This window comes from Miniopterus natalensis, chromosome 17 (assembly GCF_054644295.1).
Source record: "Miniopterus natalensis isolate mMinNat1 chromosome 17, mMinNat1.hap1, whole genome shotgun sequence".
NCBI lineage: Eukaryota > Metazoa > Chordata > Mammalia > Chiroptera > Miniopteridae > Miniopterus > Miniopterus natalensis.
The window spans coordinates 27,717,679-27,737,489 of record NC_142097.1 but is presented as its reverse complement, the minus strand read 5'-3'; the positions used below and the strand labels follow the sequence as shown (position 1 = coordinate 27,737,489).

The window sequence follows — 19,811 nt, the reverse complement described above, 5'->3', positions numbered from 1 at the left end:
GGGTGGAAAGATCCTAGCAACTCCCCACCAAAACCGTGTTGCCCCATCACTCAACACCGAAGCTTCCTTCTGGAGAGACCCTGAAGTCCAGTTTCTCGCCCAGTGCCTCAGCCTCAGCCTCCCACCCCATCTCTCTCAAGCCTAGGGGCTGGGAGAGAGCGTTTGAGCCTTGGAGCTTCAGGCATGGTAGAAGAATTGTCATCCTCAAAAACCCTCTTGCCAGCATCCCTCCAACTATCTGATTCTCAATGGCTTTAAAGGCATCTCTAATTCGTTCCCCAAATATTCCTAAGCTTCATACTCAGGCCACACCAGAAGACACCCCTAAACAGGCACATCTTTTTAGTTCTCTGGTTCTCCTGTTTGAGAGGGTCCCCAGCTGGCCTCTTCATATCCATCCTTTAGCTCTTGCCAAGGCTGTCAGGAGGGTGAACGAGGCATGGCCAGGAGGACCCTCCCTCAATCACCCCCAATCTTTCCACCTTTGGAAGGCTCCCCACCCTGTTCTCCAATTCCAGTTCTTCCAGATTGGGGAATCCCAGGAAGAAAGTGGAAGGGGTGCCCCTGCCCACTCTTTAGCCCACACTATATTGAGGACCCAGACGCACCCCAGCAGCAGCATCTCTGGCCCAGGCTGGGCTGGGGGGCTGGGGAGGCAGAGCTGCGAAGGGGGAGATGTGCGGTGGACTCCCTTCCCTTCTCTTCCCTCCTCCTCCTCTCGGTTCCAACTCCCAAATTGGGGGCCGGGCCAGGCAGCTGTGATTGGCTGGGGGACGGGCGGCCGGCTCCCCCTCTCCTAGGGGCCGGGTTCCTCCCCACTCTCCATCGGGATGGTATAAAAGGGGCCCGGGCCGCTGGTCGGAGCAGACGGGAGTTTCTCCTCGGGGTCGGAGCAGGAGGCACGCGGACTGTGAGGCCACGCATGAGCGGACGCTAACCCCCACCCCAGCCGCAAAGAGTCTACATGTCTAGGGTCTAGACATGTTCAGCTTTGTGGACCTCCGGCTCCTGCTCCTCTTAGCGGCCACCGCCCTCCTGACGCACGGCCAAGAGGAGGGCCAAGAAGAAGACAGTAAGTCCCAAACTTTGGAGAGTCCAGGGCTACTTGGGTCGCACCCTGCGCCCGGTCTCTGGAGTCCGCGACTTAAACGGAGACTCGGGATGCTCCGGAGACCCGGGGGTGGAAGGGGGATGATGGGGGCGCTTCTTTGGCACCCTGGGAGAGAAGGGAGTGCACCCTGGGTGGCTGGGTGGAGATGGACCCCCCCAGAAGCGAGAGTGGAGGCTGGAGCGCAACTTGAGTTAGTGCAGGAGGGAGTCCTGAGCGCGCACGGTGGGGTACAACCTGGAAAAAGGGGGTCTGAGGGCCGGGCGGGCGAAAGTACGTCGAAGATGGGATGGGGGCGCCGACCTGGGAATTTGGAGCCCAAGATGTAAAAACGATCAGGAAGGCTGTGGGATGATTCATAAGGAAAGATTGTTTGCCCTCTCTGCAGGCTAGACAGTGTTGCTGGGGCCGCGGGGGTGCTGGGCTGAGGGGGAGGGGGCGCGGAGAGTGGGCGGGCTGGAGCCTGAGAAACTTTGGAGAGGACTGGGCAGGGCGGGGGTCCTTGCGCCCTCTGCTGATCAATATTGAGAACCGCTCCTCCCTGTCCAGGGCTTCCCCGCGCAGGAGCTCGAGCGGGAAGACGGGGGTTATTGCCGAGTGTGAACCCCACCTCTAGACCTAGAAAATAAAGCTGGAAGTGGAGTGGCCCCTCTCTCTAAAAATGTCCCATCCAGGGAAATTGCTTAGGGTTGCCCGCCACCTAGCGGCCGTCTGGGTAGGCGCTCCGGCGGTGGCCTGGTTAACTACTTGACTATTTGCCCACTGGTTGGTTCTTTGGCTGGGAGTGACCCAGAGGCACTGGCCTGCTTTAGGAAACGAGGGTTGTCCCAGAGAGGGTTTTTGAGACGTCTGGGCGCTGGAGGTTAGGGCGTATCCAACTTTGGGGGTATATTTCAAGTCTTTGGGCGGGACCCCAAGCAAACCAGCCCCTCCCCATCCTCGTAGCCCCGCCCACGCCGTCCCACCTGCCTGGGGAGTGGGGCGGATGAGGGCTGGGCCTCCCATCTCTCCTCCCACCCCCTCCTCCTGTCGCCACCCAGACCACTCCCCACAAGCCTGCCCTCTGGATGGGGGCCCCTCCTGTTCTCTCTCCTCCCCCCACACACCGCCCCCCAACCCAATGGCTTTTTATTTCACTTGGCCTAAGCACCAATGGACTGAGGTTGGAGTTGGAAACAATCCCCGCCTAAAGCTTTGTTTAAATTCCTGAGAACTGGAAAGAGTTATAGCCGCTCTGGCCAGGCGCCTCGGCGCTGTCACTGGCTCTGATGAGGAGCAGATGAGCTTATGAGCTTTTAAGGATTTGGGGAAAGGAGGTGGGGGAGGAGGAGGCGGGAAATGGAAAGTCTAAATATGTCTCCAAGTCAGAAGGGGCGGGCGGGTAGGGTCGGGGTCCCCGGAGCGCTGCGATGCGGACTCGGGCGCCGCTGACGGCCCCGCTTTTCCCCTTCGTGCCCCAGTCCCACCAGTCACCTGCGTACAGAACGGCATCAGGTACCACGACCGAGAAGTATGGAAACCCGAGGTCTGTCAGATCTGCGTCTGCGACAATGGCAACGTGTTGTGTGATGACGTGATCTGCGAGGACACCAAGAACTGCCCCGGCGCCGTAGCGCCCCCGGGCGAGTGCTGCCCGGTCTGCCCCGACGGCGAGGGTACGGGGCCTGGGGGCTGGGCCTGGGGCTGGGGCTGGGGCTGGGGGGGCCCGGGCCGCTCCCTCGGCCCAGGCCTGGGACGCCCCTGCGGCCGGTGCCCAGAGCAAACCCCGCCTGTAACACGCGTCTCTTCCCCCCTAGTGTCGCCAACGGATCTAGAAACCGCAGGAGTCGAGGTAAAGCTCTGCCCTCGACTTTTGCCACCCCTCCCATGACTCCCCGTGGTCCTCCCTCCTCTAACCCGGCTTTTTTTGTTTCTTCTCTCCCAACCCCAAAGGGACCCAAAGGAGACACCGGCCCCCGAGGCCCGAGGGTAAGCGAGGCGCGTGGGGCTGTGCAGGGCTGAGGGTGGGCGTGGCTCCCGGCGCGCGCTCACCGCCGCCCTCTCCCCGCAGGGACCCGCAGGCCCCCCCGGCCGCGACGGCATCCCTGGGCAGCCTGGACTCCCCGGCCCCCCCGGGCCCCCCGGACCTCCCGGACCCCCTGGCCTCGGAGGAGTAAGTGGAGAGCGCTCCTCTCCTCCCTCCCCACCCCGTATGTGGGGGTGGGGGTGGGGGTGGGGGAGGGGCAGGTGGCGTTCTTTATGTTTTTTCAGTCTGCCTATGTATACGTATAATTATGGTCATTTTTCTTTCTGAATCATTTGTTTGAGATAAGTTGCTGGTATTATGTCCCTTTGCTCCTAAATTCTTTAGTGGGTATTTCCCGAGAAAAAGAACATTCTCTGACATGACCATTGCACAATGTTTACATTTTGGACATTTAACAATGAGAGTACTATGTCTAATATACAGTCCAGATTCAAATTTCACCTGTGTGCTTATAACGTCCTTTATCGCATCCCCCCCTACATCACCACCCCCCGCCCCCATCCAGATCCAAGATCCAAGTCAGGATCATGAATTGTGTTTAATTGTCATGTTTAGTTTTCCTTTCATCTGGAACATTCCTCAGACTTTGTCTTTTATGACACAGATTTTTTTTTAAAGAGGCTGGTTGTTTTGTAAACTGTCCCTCTTTTTCAGTTTGGCAGTGTGTCTTCATGGCCTGATTCTGGTGATGCCTTTTTGGCAGGACTCTCTTACATGTGGTGGTGTCCCACTCAGTGCATCCCATCGGGAGGCACATCATGTCCGTTTGTCCCATTATTGGTGCTGTCTTCTGCCTTTCGTCTCACTGTCCTGACCCCACTTTCTCATGCACTCTCTCTTGTGTTTTTTTCTAGAACTTTGCTCCCCAATTGTCTTATGGCTATGACGAGAAGTCAGCTGGAGTTTCCGTGCCTGGCCCCATGGTGAGCCACCAGGGGGAGTAGAGATGATAGAAGAAGAGTGATGGGGACCCAAACAAGATGGGCCGGTGGCCGCATATGAGGGTGACAGAGATAACCTAGGAGGTGTCAAGATGCCCCTTGGGATCTCAGAGTCCAGCAAGAATGCAAGACAACTGGGTCGTGCCAACAGGAACCAATGAGAGACAGCAAGACCACAGCCATGTTGCATTTTCCCGCAGAGGTGTCATTATGGCTCCCTTTTCTTTTTCTTCTGTAGGGTCCTTCTGGTCCTCGTGGTCTCCCTGGCCCCCCTGGCTCACCCGTAAGTATCCAGGATATCTTCATACACCACCTTGAGCTTTGGGCTTCTGGAGGGAGGATTGGGATGAGGGATTTCTTGGTGAGATGGGAAAAAGTTGGCAGGGATCTGTCCTTTTAACCCGACCCCTCTTTCCTTGTCCTCCAGGGTCCCCAAGGTTTCCAAGGCCCCCCTGGTGAGCCTGGCGAGCCTGGAGCTTCGGTAAGTGCCCCCAACTTATACTGTGTACAAATACACACTCCATCTGGAAATACATGGATTCTCCATTCCCATCTGGAATCTTCCTTACCTCCTCCTTTCAATCCCAATCTCCCCTCATTTTTTCCTTACCCTTGTAATTCTAACCTCCTCTCTCCTATCTCCTCTAGGGTCCCATGGGTCCCCGTGGTCCCCCTGGCCCCCCTGGCAAGAACGGAGATGATGTAAGTAACCCCCGTGAGAAGATACCATCTGATCCTTACTGCCTCTATAAGCTAAGGCCTATAATACTCCAGCCAGTGCCCCACCTTTGGGGGTAATACCCAGAGAAAAGAGGGAAATTTCTCCCTGATGCACGGGACTGACCTTAAACAATGATCTTCACCCTTTGTGGGATGTTTCTCCATTCTCTCCAACAGGAGCGACTATTCCCCCCCTCACCCCCAGCCACCTTCAGGCAATTCCCACCCCCGCCCCTCAAGGCAAATGAGTTTTTTAAGCTTAGTTGCTCTGGGCACCTCAGATTTGCCTTCCATATGATGAGATGAAACTGCTGGTGACAGAAATAAACAGAAATTCCTCTGGAGGGAATTAAAATCCACCAAACAAGGTTTTATGGTAGATTTAAATTGCACTCTAAATTCAAAGATGAGGTTCTGCACCCCTAAGCCTGACCTTCAACAACCCCAAGAAGATTCGGATCATCCACAGGTTTCCAGCCCATGGGCTTGGGCATGAAGGTCTTTTCTTTCCCTTGCAGGGTGAAGCTGGAAAGCCTGGTCGTCCTGGTGAGCGTGGGCCTCCTGGACCTCAGGTGAGCAAGATAGTGTGGCCGGCCCCCCATGTTGCTGTGTTTGGGCTTCATTTGGGAGCTGTGTCCAGAATGATGTCTTCTAATGGCCCTGCCTTTCTTTTCTTTTTCTTCCAGGGTGCGCGGGGATTGCCCGGAACTGCTGGTCTCCCTGGAATGAAGGGACACAGAGTGAGTCTCCTTTGAGTCCTCTAAGTTCTCATCATCCCACCATTCTAGCCCCTTCCCCAAAGGACCCTGGTGTGTGTCATGGTGGGTGGCAGCTACAGAAGTCCCAAGGGATAGAGAGTAGACATCCAAAAGAACTTCCATCCATTGGAAAAGAAATCCCGATAAAGGGATTGATGAGATCTTGGGCCAGGTGGGATTTAGTCTAGCTCAGAGTCAGAGAATGAACGTGGTGACCTCCTGAGGCTCCTTCTTAGGTCTGGGTGGGTGTCAAGGTGGTCTGCTTCCTCCACAAGTCTTACCTTGGCTCTCCTTTCTATCTTAGGGTTTCAGTGGTTTGGATGGTGCCAAGGGAGATGCTGGTCCTGCTGGTCCCAAGGTAAGAGGCTGCCTCAATGTCGTGGATCTCCACCTCCAGCCCAGTCCCACCATGAACAAAGGCCTAATTCTGTTCTCTGCTCTATAGGGTGAACCTGGTAGCCCTGGTGAAAATGGAGCTCCTGGTCAGATGGTGAGTGTGTCTAGTTCTAGAAGGAAGAGAGGGAGCAGGGTGTAGGGGCAAGATGGGGGCTTTAGGGAAAGGGGTGTGCCTCTCATCTCACTTGGTTTTTCTTGGTTTTGTTGCCAGGGCCCTCGTGGTCTGCCTGGTGAGAGAGGTCGCCCCGGAGCCCCTGGCCCTGCTGTAAGTACTACTGGCCCCTTGGGGGATCCATGGGCTCTGGAAGGAGTCCCCTAGGAGCTTCAAGGACCGGCCAATGCTCAGTGGACATAACCGAGGCTCCCCCTCTCTCCCTCAGGGTGCTCGTGGAAATGATGGTGCTACTGGTGCTGCTGGACCCCCTGTAAGTATGGCCTCTAGACCTCAGTGCCTGGGAGTTAGCTATTGGGATAGCACTGGGGATGGGCCATGTTGGTCTGAACCCCAAGGCCTCTTCTGTCCCAGAGTGTGACTTGCAGCTGCCACTTTCCTTCTTGCTAACATCTCCTTTTCATTCACAGGGTCCCACTGGTCCCGCTGGTCCTCCTGGCTTCCCTGGTGCTGTTGGTGCTAAGGTGAGACCCCTGCCCTCCTCTGAGCATAGCTCCCATGGGCCAAGGTGTCTCCTTGCTCCGCAAACCAAGGGGACCCAGAGTGGCAAGAGAGAAGTCCATCCCCAACACCTTTGTCCCAGGGTCCCTTTCTCTGATCTTGGAGTCCTGATTCTTGGTCTCCTGTCCCTACCCTTCACCCTCCACCTTCCAAAGGGAGGTTGGGCTCCTAGGGTGGCTCCTGACCTCTTTCCTTCCCATCCAGGGAGAAGCTGGTCCCCAAGGAGCCCGAGGCTCTGAAGGTCCCCAGGGTGTGCGTGGTGAGCCCGGCCCCCCTGGTCCCGCTGGTGCTGCTGGCCCTGCTGTAAGTATTGCCTCCTCGGTGCCCTGTGCCCCTCCCCAACTCAGAGTCCTTGCCTGTTGCTCACCTAACTCTTTCTGTGCCACAGGGAAACCCTGGTGCTGATGGACAGCCTGGTGCTAAAGGTGCCAACGTAAGTGTCCTGCAGGTTTCAGAGCTGCCCCTGATACCCACCTCCCACCTGCCCTGTGCCCTTCACTGGTAGGCTCAACTTGTTCTGCCCCCTACAGGGCGCTCCTGGTATTGCTGGTGCTCCTGGCTTCCCTGGTGCCCGAGGCCCCTCTGGACCCCAGGGCCCCAGTGGTGCCCCTGGTCCCAAGGGTAACAGCGTAAGTACCATTCTTACTTCTGCCCCATTCTGTTCTGGCTCTAGTGTGGTCCTCATGTGGCGACTGTGCCCAGCTCTCTGCTCACCCTTTTCTCCCCCCACACAGGGTGAACCTGGTGCTCCTGGCAACAAAGGAGACACTGGCGCCAAGGGAGAGCCTGTAAGTCCACGTGCATGCAGCTCAGAGTGTGTGCCTGGGGGCCCCGTGAGGGATCTGGGGAGGAATGAGAACCCCTCGTGCTGGAGGCCCTGCCTCAAGCCAGCGTGGGAGCTGGCACCAGGAGGGCCCCTCACTACAGGCTGTCCCCTCCTCTCTGCTGTCTCCAGGGCCCCACTGGTATTCAAGGACCCCCTGGCCCTGCTGGGGAGGAAGGAAAGCGAGGAGCCCGAGGTGAACCTGGACCTGCTGGTCTTCCTGGACCCCCTGGCGAGCGTGTAAGTGCCCCCTTCGCTGTCTCCAGTGCCAGCTTGGTGCCCCATGTCTGAGCTCACTGACCTCCTCTCCTCCTGCAGGGTGGACCTGGTAGCCGTGGTTTCCCTGGCGCAGATGGTGTTGCTGGTCCCAAGGTAACCTCTCTTCATGGCTGGAGGCAGACTGCTGCTCCTGGCCCTTTACTCTCCCCTTTCAGATGTAGGCAGGCCCCACCTGCCCCATGGCCCTGTCCTTAGTGTTCCATGCTGTGACTACAGACCTCTCTCTGTTCACTGGCCCCACCTTAACCTTCCCACCTCCAACAATGCCCCTCAAAGCCCCCCACCTCCCTGGGAGGAAGAAGATGCTGGCCCTTGGTAGAGGCCTGGACTTGAGACCCTAATTGTTCCCTTGACTCCCCCAAACCAGGGTCCCGCTGGTGAACGTGGTTCCCCTGGCCCTGCTGGCCCCAAAGGCTCTCCTGGTGAAGCTGGTCGCCCCGGTGAAGCTGGTCTGCCTGGTGCCAAAGTGAGACCCCAACCCCCTGCCCTGCTTGGCCCAGGACCCTGCCTGTCCTATGTGGGGTCTGGGATGAGGTACTCTGGAGCAGGACAAAGGACCTGCCTGCTGGAGTGCCATCCACCCCAGCCTCCATTCTTCTCAGCCCCCTCCCTTATTCCCCTTCCTCCCCAGCCCACTCACACCTCTCTGTTCCCTCTTAGGGTCTGACTGGCAGCCCTGGCAGCCCTGGTCCTGATGGCAAAACTGGCCCCCCTGTAAGTATTGCTCCCCCCCTTCTACTCTTCTCCCACCCACCCTTTGTTCTCATCTCTGCTTTTGTGACTTCCATCCTCAGGGTCCCGCTGGTCAAGATGGTCGCCCCGGACCTCCAGGCCCCCCTGGTGCCCGTGGTCAGGCTGGTGTGATGGGATTCCCTGGACCTAAAGGTGCTGCTGTGAGTATCAGTGAGGAGCATCACTGAGTCAGGGACAGACACACTGGGAGGCCAAAGTCTTGGTTTCTGGACCCAGCTTTGCTGCTGTCTTGCTGTGTGGCCTCAGGCCACTCACTGCCCCTCTCTGGACCTCAGTCTCCTTATTCATAAAATGAGAGACCTCTCCTGGTACCACTACCACTGCTCTATCCCTGGAAATAAGTATTGTTGGCATCCCTCACACACACACACACACACACACACACACGGAGATGGGGGGGCCCTTTATATAATAGTCACCCCCAAATCTTGGGGGTTCTTTGAGGTTTAAAAGGAAATATCAGAGGAGATGAAAGTCCTTTGCAGCTCAGGTTCTCACAGGCACATGATGGGGAGAAGGGAGGGAGAGGGTGGAGAGACGAGCCTGAAGGGGCACGTGCCTGGGGGAGAGGCTAAGGGGTCAGCAGTAGACAGTCAGCAAAGGCATTGCCCCAGGGCCAGAGCTGGTAGATAAGAAAGTCCCTTTAAAAATTCCACCCCAAGTAAATAGGAGGGGCCCAGGAGGCCCTGGTTTCCCACTTCAGCCCCCTCAACCCTGACTCTTTCCCCCCAGGGAGAACCTGGGAAAGCCGGAGAGCGAGGTGTTCCTGGACCCCCCGGTGCTGTGGTGAGTATCTTACACCACCTGCTCACTGCAGGAGGGCCACAGGAGACTCAGGGCCTGCCACTAGGGTGCCAGGACCCCCAGTCCCAGGCCCCCTGCCTGCCCCCCCGTCCTCCAGCCACCTCACCACCCTGAGTTCTTCTTTGCTCTCTCCCCACAGGGTCCTGCTGGCAAAGATGGAGAAGCTGGAGCTCAGGGACCCCCTGGCCCTGCTGTAAGTGTCCCTGTCTGGGAGGCCTGGGGGGGCACAGTGGAGCAGGAAAGGGGAGACACCTCTGCCCCTCCTCTCCTGGCCTTCCCAAGACCACAGCATTCTCTCCTGACAGGGCCCTGCTGGTGAGAGAGGTGAACAAGGCCCTGCTGGCTCCCCCGGATTCCAGGTGAGGCCTCACAGCTGGCAGGGGGTTGGGAGAGGGTTGGGTGTTCCCCTTTGTTCTCTTCTGGGTTCTAATCCCTTTCTCTTGCCTCCCCCTTTCCCCACCTCCAGGGTCTCCCCGGCCCCGCTGGTCCTCCAGGTGAAGCAGGCAAACCCGGTGAACAGGTAAGAGGCAGGAGTGCCTGGAGTGCAGAGGGAGAGGCCAGCCTCCTAGCTGATCAGACACCATCAGCTAGAGGGATCGTGGTTAGGCACCAGGAAGGACTTCCCGTTATGAAGGGAGCTCCACAGAGGGAGGCATGATATGATCTGGAAGGAGCTGCTTGGTTGCTTGTCTGGATGACTTCTTTTTAGAGATGCTGGGATGTTCTGTGTCTTTCCCTCCACCCACAGTTGGGGGGGGGGTGTCATCTTGAGGAGGAGAGAGGAGAGGGATGATCCTAGTTCAGTGCTGCAAAGGTGCTGGTCTCTAATCCCAGATCCTGGGCCACCCCCACAGTAGGAGGGCAGGGCTGCTTTCTAGTGCTGAGGGCCCGGGTGGCCTTTGCTCACTGTCTGTCCCTCCCTCTTTCCCCTTCAGGGTGTTCCTGGAGACCTTGGTGCCCCCGGCCCCTCTGGAGCAAGAGTAAGTAGAGCCTCTGCTGCTCCCATCCAGATGCCCCGTGCTCCACCCTGTCTCTGGAGCCACCATCACGAGTCCTTTCCTCCTAGGGTGAAAGAGGTTTCCCTGGCGAGCGTGGTGTGCAAGGTCCCCCCGGTCCTGCTGGTCCCCGCGGGTCCAACGGTGCCCCTGGCAATGATGGTGCTAAGGTAAGGACAGCACAGGGACCAGGTCTCACCCCTCCTGCGGCAGGGGACACCTGGCTGTGACCACAGCCACCAACATGTGAGGAACGGGTGGGGAGACAGGGCTAGGGTGGGGCCCAGGTGCAGCCTGAAGGGCTGGGCCAGAAGCTTCTCCTCTGAGCTGGTGCCTGTCTTTAGCCTCGGAACCAAGCCTGGGAGATATTAAGAGGGGCTCAAGGCTATGGCCTAGTCCTGGGACCCCAGGCCTCACTCCAGTCCTCTTTGTTGTCACATAGGGTGATGCTGGTGCCCCTGGAGCTCCTGGGAGCCAGGGTGCCCCTGGCCTTCAGGGAATGCCTGGTGAACGCGGTGCAGCCGGTCTCCCAGGCCCTAAGGGTGACAGAGTAAGTTCAACCCTGTGTGGCTCCCATTCTTTGTGTACTCTCATCCCTCAGCCTCTCTCCCCTCCCTGTGGCCTTTCCCTCCTCTCCTGAATCCCCCCACTTCCCCTCTGGCCTTTTTGCTGATGAATCCTCTACATGTGGTCCAGGCCCTTCTCTCGCCATGAGTTACCTTGACAACGAGAGGTGGGGCTTCCTCCTGGATGGGGTACTCCCTACGCATCCCTATACACAGGGCAGGGCTCTTAACTTCCTCCAGCAGGCACCTTTTCCTCCGAGAAGTCTTGAGTCCTCTGCACGGGAGGGGGTCTGGCAGAGCTGGGGAGGGTCCCAGACCCCAGCAAGAAGCGATAGGTTACCTCCTTGCCCCACACTCGAAGTCTCAGGCTTTCCTATGTCTTTAGGGTGATGCTGGTCCCAAAGGTGCTGATGGTGCTCCTGGCAAAGATGGTGTCCGAGGTCTGACTGGCCCCATTGGTCCTCCTGGCCCTGCTGGCGCCCCTGGTGACAAGGTGAGGTAGCTGCCTCCCTCCCTCCTTCACTAGTGCAGTTTTCCCCCCAAGCCTGGGCGTGGCTCTGCGGCAAAGGCAGGTCCTGCCATTCTGAGCTGACAACCCGACGGAGGGGGAGGCGGGAGGGAGGGGAGGCTCTCCTGGGATCATCTGCCAGAAGTATTTAAGGTGGGCGCTGACCCTGAGCCTCTTGTCCCTCCCTCTCAGGGTGAAACTGGTCCTAGCGGCCCTGCTGGTCCCACTGGAGCTCGTGGCGCCCCCGTGAGTACAGAAGACCCGATTAATGCCCCATCCCTGGCCCTTCTCTCCCCCTACACCGCCCCCACCCCTTTCTATCCCTCCTCCACCTTTGCTATCATCTCTGGTCCCTGGAGAATGCTCCTGGGGCCCCTCCTTCTGGCTTGTCCCTCTGCCACGCCAGGGCATCTCTCCACTTCGCCTCCTTTTCTTCCAGGGAGACCGTGGTGAGCCTGGTCCCCCCGGCCCTGCTGGCTTCGCTGGCCCCCCTGTGAGTATCAAGACTCCCTTCATTTTTTATCACCAACCAGGACTGGGGACCTTGGGTGACTGGATGAAGACAGACAGAAGCATCAACCAGAGAGGGAAGGGGGAGGGGGAGGGGACTGTCTCCCATTCAAGCATCCTCCTGCCTGGAGTTGCTGTCACAGCCCAGCCTGTGGAGCAGCCTGACTATTGCACTGGTGTATCCATCTCCTCTGCTCACCACACTCCCTCCTCCTCCAGGGTGCTGATGGCCAACCTGGTGCTAAAGGCGAACCCGGAGATGCTGGTGCTAAAGGCGATGCTGGTCCCCCTGGCCCTGCTGGCCCCGCTGGCCCCCCTGGCCCCATTGTGAGTATCTCACTTGCTGGGCCCCGAGCTGCCAACAGGCCTGGATCCAGGACTGGCCCAGCCTTGACGCCTCTATGCTCTCCTACAGGGTAATGTTGGTGCTCCTGGACCCAAAGGTGCTCGTGGCAGCGCTGGTCCCCCTGTGAGTATCTCCCTCTGTGTCTCTGCGGAGAGACCCCCAGCTCTGATTTGGAGGTGGGGCAGCTGGGTCAGGGGAGGGCGCTATTTTCCTGACTACTCATTGTCCCCTTCTGTAGGGTGCTACTGGTTTCCCTGGTGCTGCTGGCCGAGTTGGTCCCCCCGGCCCCTCTGTGAGTATCTGTGGTGGAGACTCCATTGCTCTAGGGGCGGTGGGGGGTGGGGGCCAGGAGTGTAATGGGCTTGACTGAGGCCTCAGTGGCGCTCCAGAATCCACTGGAATCTGACAGTCCCTCTCCTCATCCAGGGAAACGCTGGACCCCCTGGCCCTCCTGGCCCTGCTGGCAAAGAAGGCGGCAAAGGCCCCCGTGGTGAGACTGGCCCCGCTGGACGTCCTGGTGAAGTTGGTCCCCCTGGTCCTCCTGGCCCTGCTGGCGAGAAAGGATCCCCTGGTTCTGATGGACCTGCTGTAAGTGTGAACTCCGGAGGGGTCCAGGGCGGGGCCTTGGTTCCTGGCCAGTGCCAGGCCCTTCACCACCATCTGTCTCCCCCAGGGCTCTCCCGGCACTCCTGGACCTCAGGGTATTACTGGACAACGTGGTGTGGTCGGCCTGCCCGGTCAGCGAGGAGAAAGAGGCTTCCCTGGTCTTCCTGGCCCCTCTGTGAGTGCCTCCTGGACCCTGAGAGGAACTGTCACAGGACTTAAAGGATGCAGGATGGGGGGGTGGAGCCAATGAAGACTGATATGCTAGATGACCAGGGGACTCTCAGGACCTCCGCACCCCATCTCTGTCCTGACTCTCTTTCTTCTACCTCAGGGTGAACCTGGCAAACAAGGTCCTTCTGGAGCAAGTGGTGAACGTGGCCCCCCTGGTCCCATGGGCCCCCCTGGATTGGCTGGACCCCCTGGCGAGTCTGGACGTGAGGTAAGCAGTCACCAGCCCTCAACATGGCCCTTTTGGCCTTCACCTGAGCCTCCCTCCCCCTGGATGATGCTGACCCCTCTCCCTCTCTCTGCAGGGATCTCCTGGTGCTGAAGGCTCCCCTGGACGAGATGGTTCTCCTGGCCCCAAGGTAAGACGGCTGCACCCTGAGGTCACAGCAGCGTCTGCTGCTCCCTGGGCCCTACCTGGCCCCTTCATGTGGGGTTGACCTGGACTTTCCTCCTCTCCCCTCCCAGGGTGACCGTGGTGAGACAGGCCCTGCTGGACCCCCTGGTGCTCCTGGTGCTCCTGGTGCCCCTGGCCCAGTTGGCCCTGCTGGCAAGAGTGGTGACCGTGGTGAGACTGTAAGTAGCTGGGCTCCCGCTTGCTGCTTGTGGTCAGGGCGGGGACTATCCTGGCATGCCTAGGGGCCTGCAGGTGGACACCTGACTTCAACCAGGTGGGGGGAGGACAGGAGGTCTTCAAGGTAGCCAAACCCTTGGCCCCCCTGAAAACACTGAGCCACAGCTCAGCCTCGAGACCCCTCTCCCAACAGTACCCCATCTCCCCCAGGGAATGGGGTTGTCCCCAGGTTACTGCCCCAGCTCACATGAAGTCTGAATTTCCATGAAGCTTCATCTGGAGCTTAGGAGAGATGGGCATAGTGGGGAAGGATGTAAGGAAAGAGGGATCTAGCCGAGGGGAGGTTTCATCCTGCAGGTAATGCTGGGGCAGCCCTTGGCTGTGGCCTCCCTGGCCAGAATCTAACGCTCTCTCTGCTCTCCCCAGGGTCCCGCAGGTCCTGCTGGTCCCATTGGCCCTGCTGGTGCCCGTGGCCCCGCTGTAAGTGCCCTACTCTGGCCCTCGTGTCCTCAGAACCCTCGTCCAGATGTGGACAGCACCCCACTCGGTGCCAATGGACCTTCCTCCTGACATCCTGTCTCCTCTGCTCTTCTAGGGACCCCAAGGCCCCCGTGGTGACAAGGGTGAGACAGGCGAACAGGGCGACAGAGGCATAAAGGGTCACCGTGGTTTCTCCGGTCTCCAGGGTCCCCCTGGCCCTCCCGTAAGTACTTCCCCCACCCCCTGCTGCCATTGAGTCTTCTCTTATCATGTCCCGATGCTTTGTCGTGTGATGGCAGGGGTGGGGGGTGGGGGGACACTGACTCAGTCTCCCCCTCTGGGTAATCATTCTCACTCGTCCCTGGTGATGACTGGGATCTGAAGATTTATGGGCATTTCCAAGGAGCTTCTGAGAGGGCGAGGGGTGAAAGAGCATTGTGGGAGGAGTCTCAGCCTAGAGACACCCTGAATAATGGAGGGGGGGCCGGTTGCTGGCTGCATTTGACCCACACTGGGCTGAAATTGCCTCTGCATCTGTCCTTCAGGGCTCTCCTGGGGAACAAGGTCCTTCTGGAGCTTCCGGTCCTGCTGGTCCCCGTGTAAGTCACACCTTCTACCTCCTCTTGGGTCCCAAGCCCAGGCTTACTTCAGGGCCCGTTGCCTAGGACGCAGATGTTTCTCCCCTCTCGGGAGAAGGGTCCGGGACAGGGGTTGGGGGAAGGGAAGAAGAGTCTTAGACAATCTCCTCCAGCGCTTGGCACCCTCCATTCGTCCCACCAAGTTTTCCTGGCCCGGGTGTGGGAGTGAGCAGCCATGAGCACTGGGGGAGAGGGGTGGGGGGGTTGAGGGGGGGCTTCTCCACCAGAGTCGGTGGTCCTGTGCTTTCTGGCAGACTCTGTAACCATCTTCCCCTCTGCAGGGTCCCCCCGGCTCTCCCGGCGCTGCTGGCAAAGACGGACTCAACGGTCTCGCAGGTCCCATCGGCCCCCCTGGCCCTCGTGGTCGCACTGGTGATGCTGGTCCTGTTGTACGTACCTCCTCGCTCTGCCTGCTCGTGGCTCCAGCCCCGAGATGCTCAAGCCTTGGTGATCCTCACTGTCCTTCCTTTCCTTGCAGGGTCCCCCCGGCCCTCCCGGCCCTCCTGGTCCCCCCGGTCCTCCCAGCGGCGGTTTCGACTTCAGCTTCCTGCCCCAGCCACCTCAAGAGAAGGCTCACGACGGCGGCCGCTACTACCGGGCCGATGACGCCAACGTGGTCCGTGACCGTGACCTCGAGGTGGACACCACCCTCAAGAGCCTGAGCCAGCAGATCGAGAACATCCGGAGCCCTGAAGGCAGCCGCAAGAACCCCGCCCGCACCTGCCGCGACCTCAAGATGTGCCACTCTGACTGGAAGAGCGGTGAGGACACGCGCGCCCTGTGCCCGTCCGCCTCCTCCTGCCAGGACAGGGCTTAGCCCCGCGCGCCCCACCTCCCAGGCCTCCCCTGACCACCTCGTCCTGCCCCATCGCAGGAGAATACTGGATCGACCCCAACCAAGGCTGCAACCTGGACGCCATCAAGGTCTTCTGCAACATGGAGACTGGTGAGACGTGCGTGTACCCCACTCAGCCCAGCGTGGCCCAGAAGAACTGGTACGTCAGCAAGAACCCCAAGGAGAAGAAGCACGTCTGGTTCGGCGAGAGCATGACCGGCGGGTCCCAGGTGCGTGAGCTGGACCCCGGAGCCACTCACAAGAGGGCTCAGAAGGGGAGTGGGGAAAGGTCCTAGGAGCTCTAGACCTCTGCTGAGTATGACAGACAGAGCCGGGCTGGGAAGCAGGGGCTGGGGCCAGCGACACTGGCTCAGACATAGAGTGCCCATGGGCAAGCGCAGCCACTCCTGCACACGGGCGGTCACAATGCTCTCCGAGGAGCCCAGCGGGGAGGCCAGGACTAGAGGCTCCAGGACAGTCACTCACTCTCTGCTCTCCCTGTCCCCTGCAGTTCGAGTATGGTGGCCAGGGCTCCGACCCTGCCGATGTGGCCATCCAGCTGACCTTCCTGCGCCTGATGTCCACCGAGGCCTCCCAGAACATCACCTACCACTGCAAGAACAGCGTGGCCTACATGGACCAGCAGACAGGCAACCTCAAGAAGTCCCTGCTCCTCCAGGGCTCCAACGAGATCGAGCTCCGGTCCGAGGGCAACAGTCGCTTCACCTACACTGTCACCTACGACGGCTGCACGGTGAGTCCCACCCCCGCGGGGCCCCCTCTCCGGGCTTTGACTTTGCAGGCAGGCCATAGTTGTCCTCATCTCACCTTTCCCACCTGGTGACACTCCTCTCCCATTGTCTCCCCTTCACCCCAGAGTCACACTGGAGCCTGGGGCAAGACAGTGATCGAGTACAAAACCACCAAGACCTCCCGTCTGCCCATCATCGATGTGGCCCCCTTGGACATTGGCGCCCCAGACCAGGAATTCGGCATCGACATTGGCCCTGTCTGCTTCCTGTAAACTCCCTCCACCCCAACCTGGCTCTCTCCCACCCAACCCAATCGCCCCTGACCCTGGAAACAGACAAACGACCCAAACTGAACCCCTCAAAAGCCAAAAATGGGAAACAATTTCACATGGACTTTGGAAAAATTTTTTTCCCTTTGCATTCATCTCTCAAACTTAGTTTTTATCTCTGACCAACTGAACATGACCAAAAACCAAAAACGCATTCAACCCTACCAAAACCAAAAACAGAATAAATAAATAACTTTTTAAAAAAGGAAGCTTGGTCCACTTGCTTGAAGACCCACGTGGGGATAAGTCCTTTTCTGCCCGTTGGGCTTATGATACCCCAACGCTGCCCTTTCTGCTCCTTTCTCCATGCCTGCGTGGGGCCTCCCCGCCACTGCTCCCCAAGTCTCAGTCTCCCTAAAAGACACAGGAATCCATGCATTGTCTGCCCAGCAACCAAAGGCAATGCTAGAACACCCGAGTGGCCTCCACTCCCAGCCCGCTTCCCTCACCCAGCACCCCCAAACCCTGGGGGGACCTGGGCTTCTCAGACTGCCAAAGAAGCTCTACCATCAGGCGTCCCCTGGCCCGGGCAACACACCCCTCTTCGTTTTTGAGGAGGGCATGCCGGGGGACCACTGGCCCTTCATCGCCTGGTTTGGAGGAGAGTCAGGAGGGGCCACGACAGAGCAGAAACGTGTCGATCCCCGTGCAACAGGGCTGACGGGAGAGACTGCTCTGTTCCTTGTGTAACTGTGTTGCTGAAAGACTACCTCTAAATGTGTCACCAGGGCAACTGCGTGGGGGCGGGATGGGGGCAGGATGGAAGGGGCTCCCATTTTATATCAAAGGTGCTACATCTCTGTGATGGGGGGGGTGGCGAGGGGATCACTGGTGCTATAGAAGTCGAGACGCCCCCACCCCTACCACCAGGCCAGCAAATGTTCCTTTTTGTTCAAAGTCTTCTGAATTCTTTGTTTTTTTTTCTCTTGTGGATGGGGACTCATGTGAATTTTCTTAAGGTGCTATTTAACACGGGAGAGAGTGTGCCACTCACTCCTCGCCCTCTCTCCCCGCCACCCTCGCCTGCTCAGGCCTCTCTCTCAGACCTCTCTCCTCTGAAACCCCTCCTCCTCCGCCGCCTCCCATCCTCACCCCTCTTGGTCTGTCCTTCGTCTTTTCTCCTGGGTTTCAGAGCACAAATTTCCCAAAGCACAAAGCAGTTTTCCCCCTGGGGTGGGAGGAAGCAAGAGACTCTGTACCTATTTTGTATGTGTATAATAATTTGAGATGTTTTTAATTATTTTAATTGCTGGAATAAAGCATGTGGAAATGACCCAAACATATTTGTAGTGGCCTCCTAATTTCCTTCCTTGGAGTCCGGAGAAGGGAGACCTGGGGAGGGAGCCTTGGGGCGGTGGGAGGTAGGATCTCCTTCCTTTTCTTGGCCATTTGGTCGTCCGCTGCCCCACCTAGCACCCTCCATGGTCCCTCTCCTTTCCTCTTGCCTTTCTTACACCTTAAACCACTTTCTTCCCTTTCTCATGCAATTTTCCATACATGTCTCTCCCAAGCCCTCTTCCCCCTTACAGTGCATGCAGGCAATCCACGCGTGCAGCAACACATACACACGCACACGCACACGCACACATCTCCCTTCAGATCCTGGGCTGCCCAAACCTCGTGCCCACTCTCCCATCAAAGCCATCAATTCTGCTGCCCTCCCCACTGCTGTGGGCACTCTGCAGGGTTGGGGGACCTGGGAAGGCACTGCCCGTGGGGCCCTGGGAGGCCCTGGGTGAGGGAGGTGGGACTGGTGGGTGAGGACACCTGGAAGCCCTCAGCAAGGCTTCTCCCTGGACAAACAAGGAGGGTCATCGGGCCTCCTCCCTCCTTGCCCTCTCTGAGCTCCTCCAAAGGAGAAACAAGCAGTAGAGACAAGAAGGAGGACCCTGAGCCTGCGCTGAGGGCTGTGAGGAGACCTGGAGCAGGATGCCTCCTGCTCGAGATCCAGGGCTCCGGGGTAAGGAAGGAAGGAAAGAGTCTGCCCAGGGGCCCGGGAGATGCAGTCAAGGCATTTACAGGGTGCCACTTGGAAGGTGACAGGACTGACCCTGTTGAGCATGTACTGGATCCCTCTTGGCCTTCTAAGTCCTCGAAACATGGGACCCCCTGGGTGTGGGGCAGGCTGTGGGGTGGCCTGGAGAGGTCTTTTTGCCCAGCTCCTGCCCCTGCCTTCTCCTTCTCCTTTTAAAAATCCTTGCCTCTTTCTACTGCCTCTCCCCACCCCCGCCCCTTTTCCCTTCCCCTCTGTTGGCCCCCTCCCTGCCTGCCTGAGACCCTGAGGCCCCCAGGGGGAAGGTGACTGGTCAGCTCCCCACTCTCAGGGAAGGGGGACAGCAGTGTGCAGTCAGTGGGGACACAGAGGATCCAGAGAGTCAGAAGTATGGGGCAGACCAGGTGCCTAGAGACCTGGAGACAGGGAGAAGTTGACAGTTGTCCCCACTTCCCACACCCCACCTCCCACCCAAGGTCTTAAGGCCTAAAGCTCAAAGGCAGGAAAGGCCCATGTTCCTCCCACAGGTCTCCAGAGACATGAAAAAGTCTGCAGTGCCATCCTCTGCAATCCTCAGGCCCCTGCTGTCATTAAGTAGTCATGGCGATTCATTAGGGCCTTGAATAATTCATCATTAGCACTTCTGCCTCAATCAGGACAGTGTAAAAGGGAATTAGTCTAGAGAGGGTGAGAAATCTTGGCAAGAAAAGGAAGGCTTATTCATATGCAAGTTACTTGGTGACCTAGTGAAGGACCGATCAATTGGAAACCCTGCTGGCACCTCCCTCGGCAGCCCCCATCTATCTGGACTTCTGGCCCCTGGGACCCTTGGCCGTCTCACCCCTTCCCCACCTGCCTCCTGGGAGATCCAGAAGCATCACCCCAAGCCTGGTATCCAAGGCTCTACCTGGCCTCTATGTACCTGGGCATTCTCCCTGTCCCCTCCCTGCCCACACCTGTACACCAGCCAAAACGGGTGGTCAAAATTCCTGCATATGCACCCCACTTCCCACTTCCAGGCCTTTCTTTAGGCCTCTTGCTCTTCTGGAAGTGGCTTCCTTTATTTCTGCTTTTGCTCGCCCCTCCCCCCAGGCCATGCTCAAATGTCTCAAGTCCCCTCGTTCTCATGCCCAACCCAGGCTCAGTTTGCCCCCTCTGACTTTCCAGAGCCCT

At 58.6% G+C, this 19,811-nt stretch overlaps 1 protein-coding gene across 1 annotated transcript; it reads left to right on the top strand.

Annotated features, from left to right (window-relative positions):
• Nucleotides 1–975: 975 nt before the first annotated feature.
• COL1A1 (collagen type I alpha 1 chain) lies at nucleotides 976–17,924 on the top strand. The gene is made up of 51 exons (XM_087826190.1): nucleotides 976–1,072; nucleotides 2,569–2,763; nucleotides 2,905–2,939; nucleotides 3,041–3,076; nucleotides 3,159–3,260; nucleotides 3,989–4,057; nucleotides 4,314–4,358; nucleotides 4,503–4,556; nucleotides 4,724–4,777; nucleotides 5,314–5,367; nucleotides 5,482–5,535; nucleotides 5,858–5,911; nucleotides 5,999–6,043; nucleotides 6,161–6,214; nucleotides 6,330–6,374; nucleotides 6,532–6,585; nucleotides 6,827–6,925; nucleotides 7,011–7,055; nucleotides 7,153–7,251; nucleotides 7,357–7,410; nucleotides 7,578–7,685; nucleotides 7,764–7,817; nucleotides 8,092–8,190; nucleotides 8,385–8,438; nucleotides 8,519–8,617; nucleotides 9,210–9,263; nucleotides 9,421–9,474; nucleotides 9,587–9,640; nucleotides 9,748–9,801; nucleotides 10,217–10,261; nucleotides 10,348–10,446; nucleotides 10,719–10,826; nucleotides 11,228–11,335; nucleotides 11,543–11,596; nucleotides 11,790–11,843; nucleotides 12,080–12,187; nucleotides 12,276–12,329; nucleotides 12,445–12,498; nucleotides 12,633–12,794; nucleotides 12,880–12,987; nucleotides 13,144–13,251; nucleotides 13,346–13,399; nucleotides 13,506–13,613; nucleotides 14,038–14,091; nucleotides 14,207–14,314; nucleotides 14,637–14,690; nucleotides 15,011–15,118; nucleotides 15,208–15,490; nucleotides 15,604–15,794; nucleotides 16,076–16,318; nucleotides 16,442–17,924. The coding sequence occupies exons 1-51, from the start codon at nucleotides 982–984 to the stop codon at nucleotides 16,586–16,588; spliced, it is 4,380 nt and encodes a 1,459-aa protein (XP_087682316.1). The 5' UTR covers nucleotides 976–981; the 3' UTR covers nucleotides 16,589–17,924.
• Nucleotides 17,925–19,811: the final 1,887 nt, after the last annotated feature.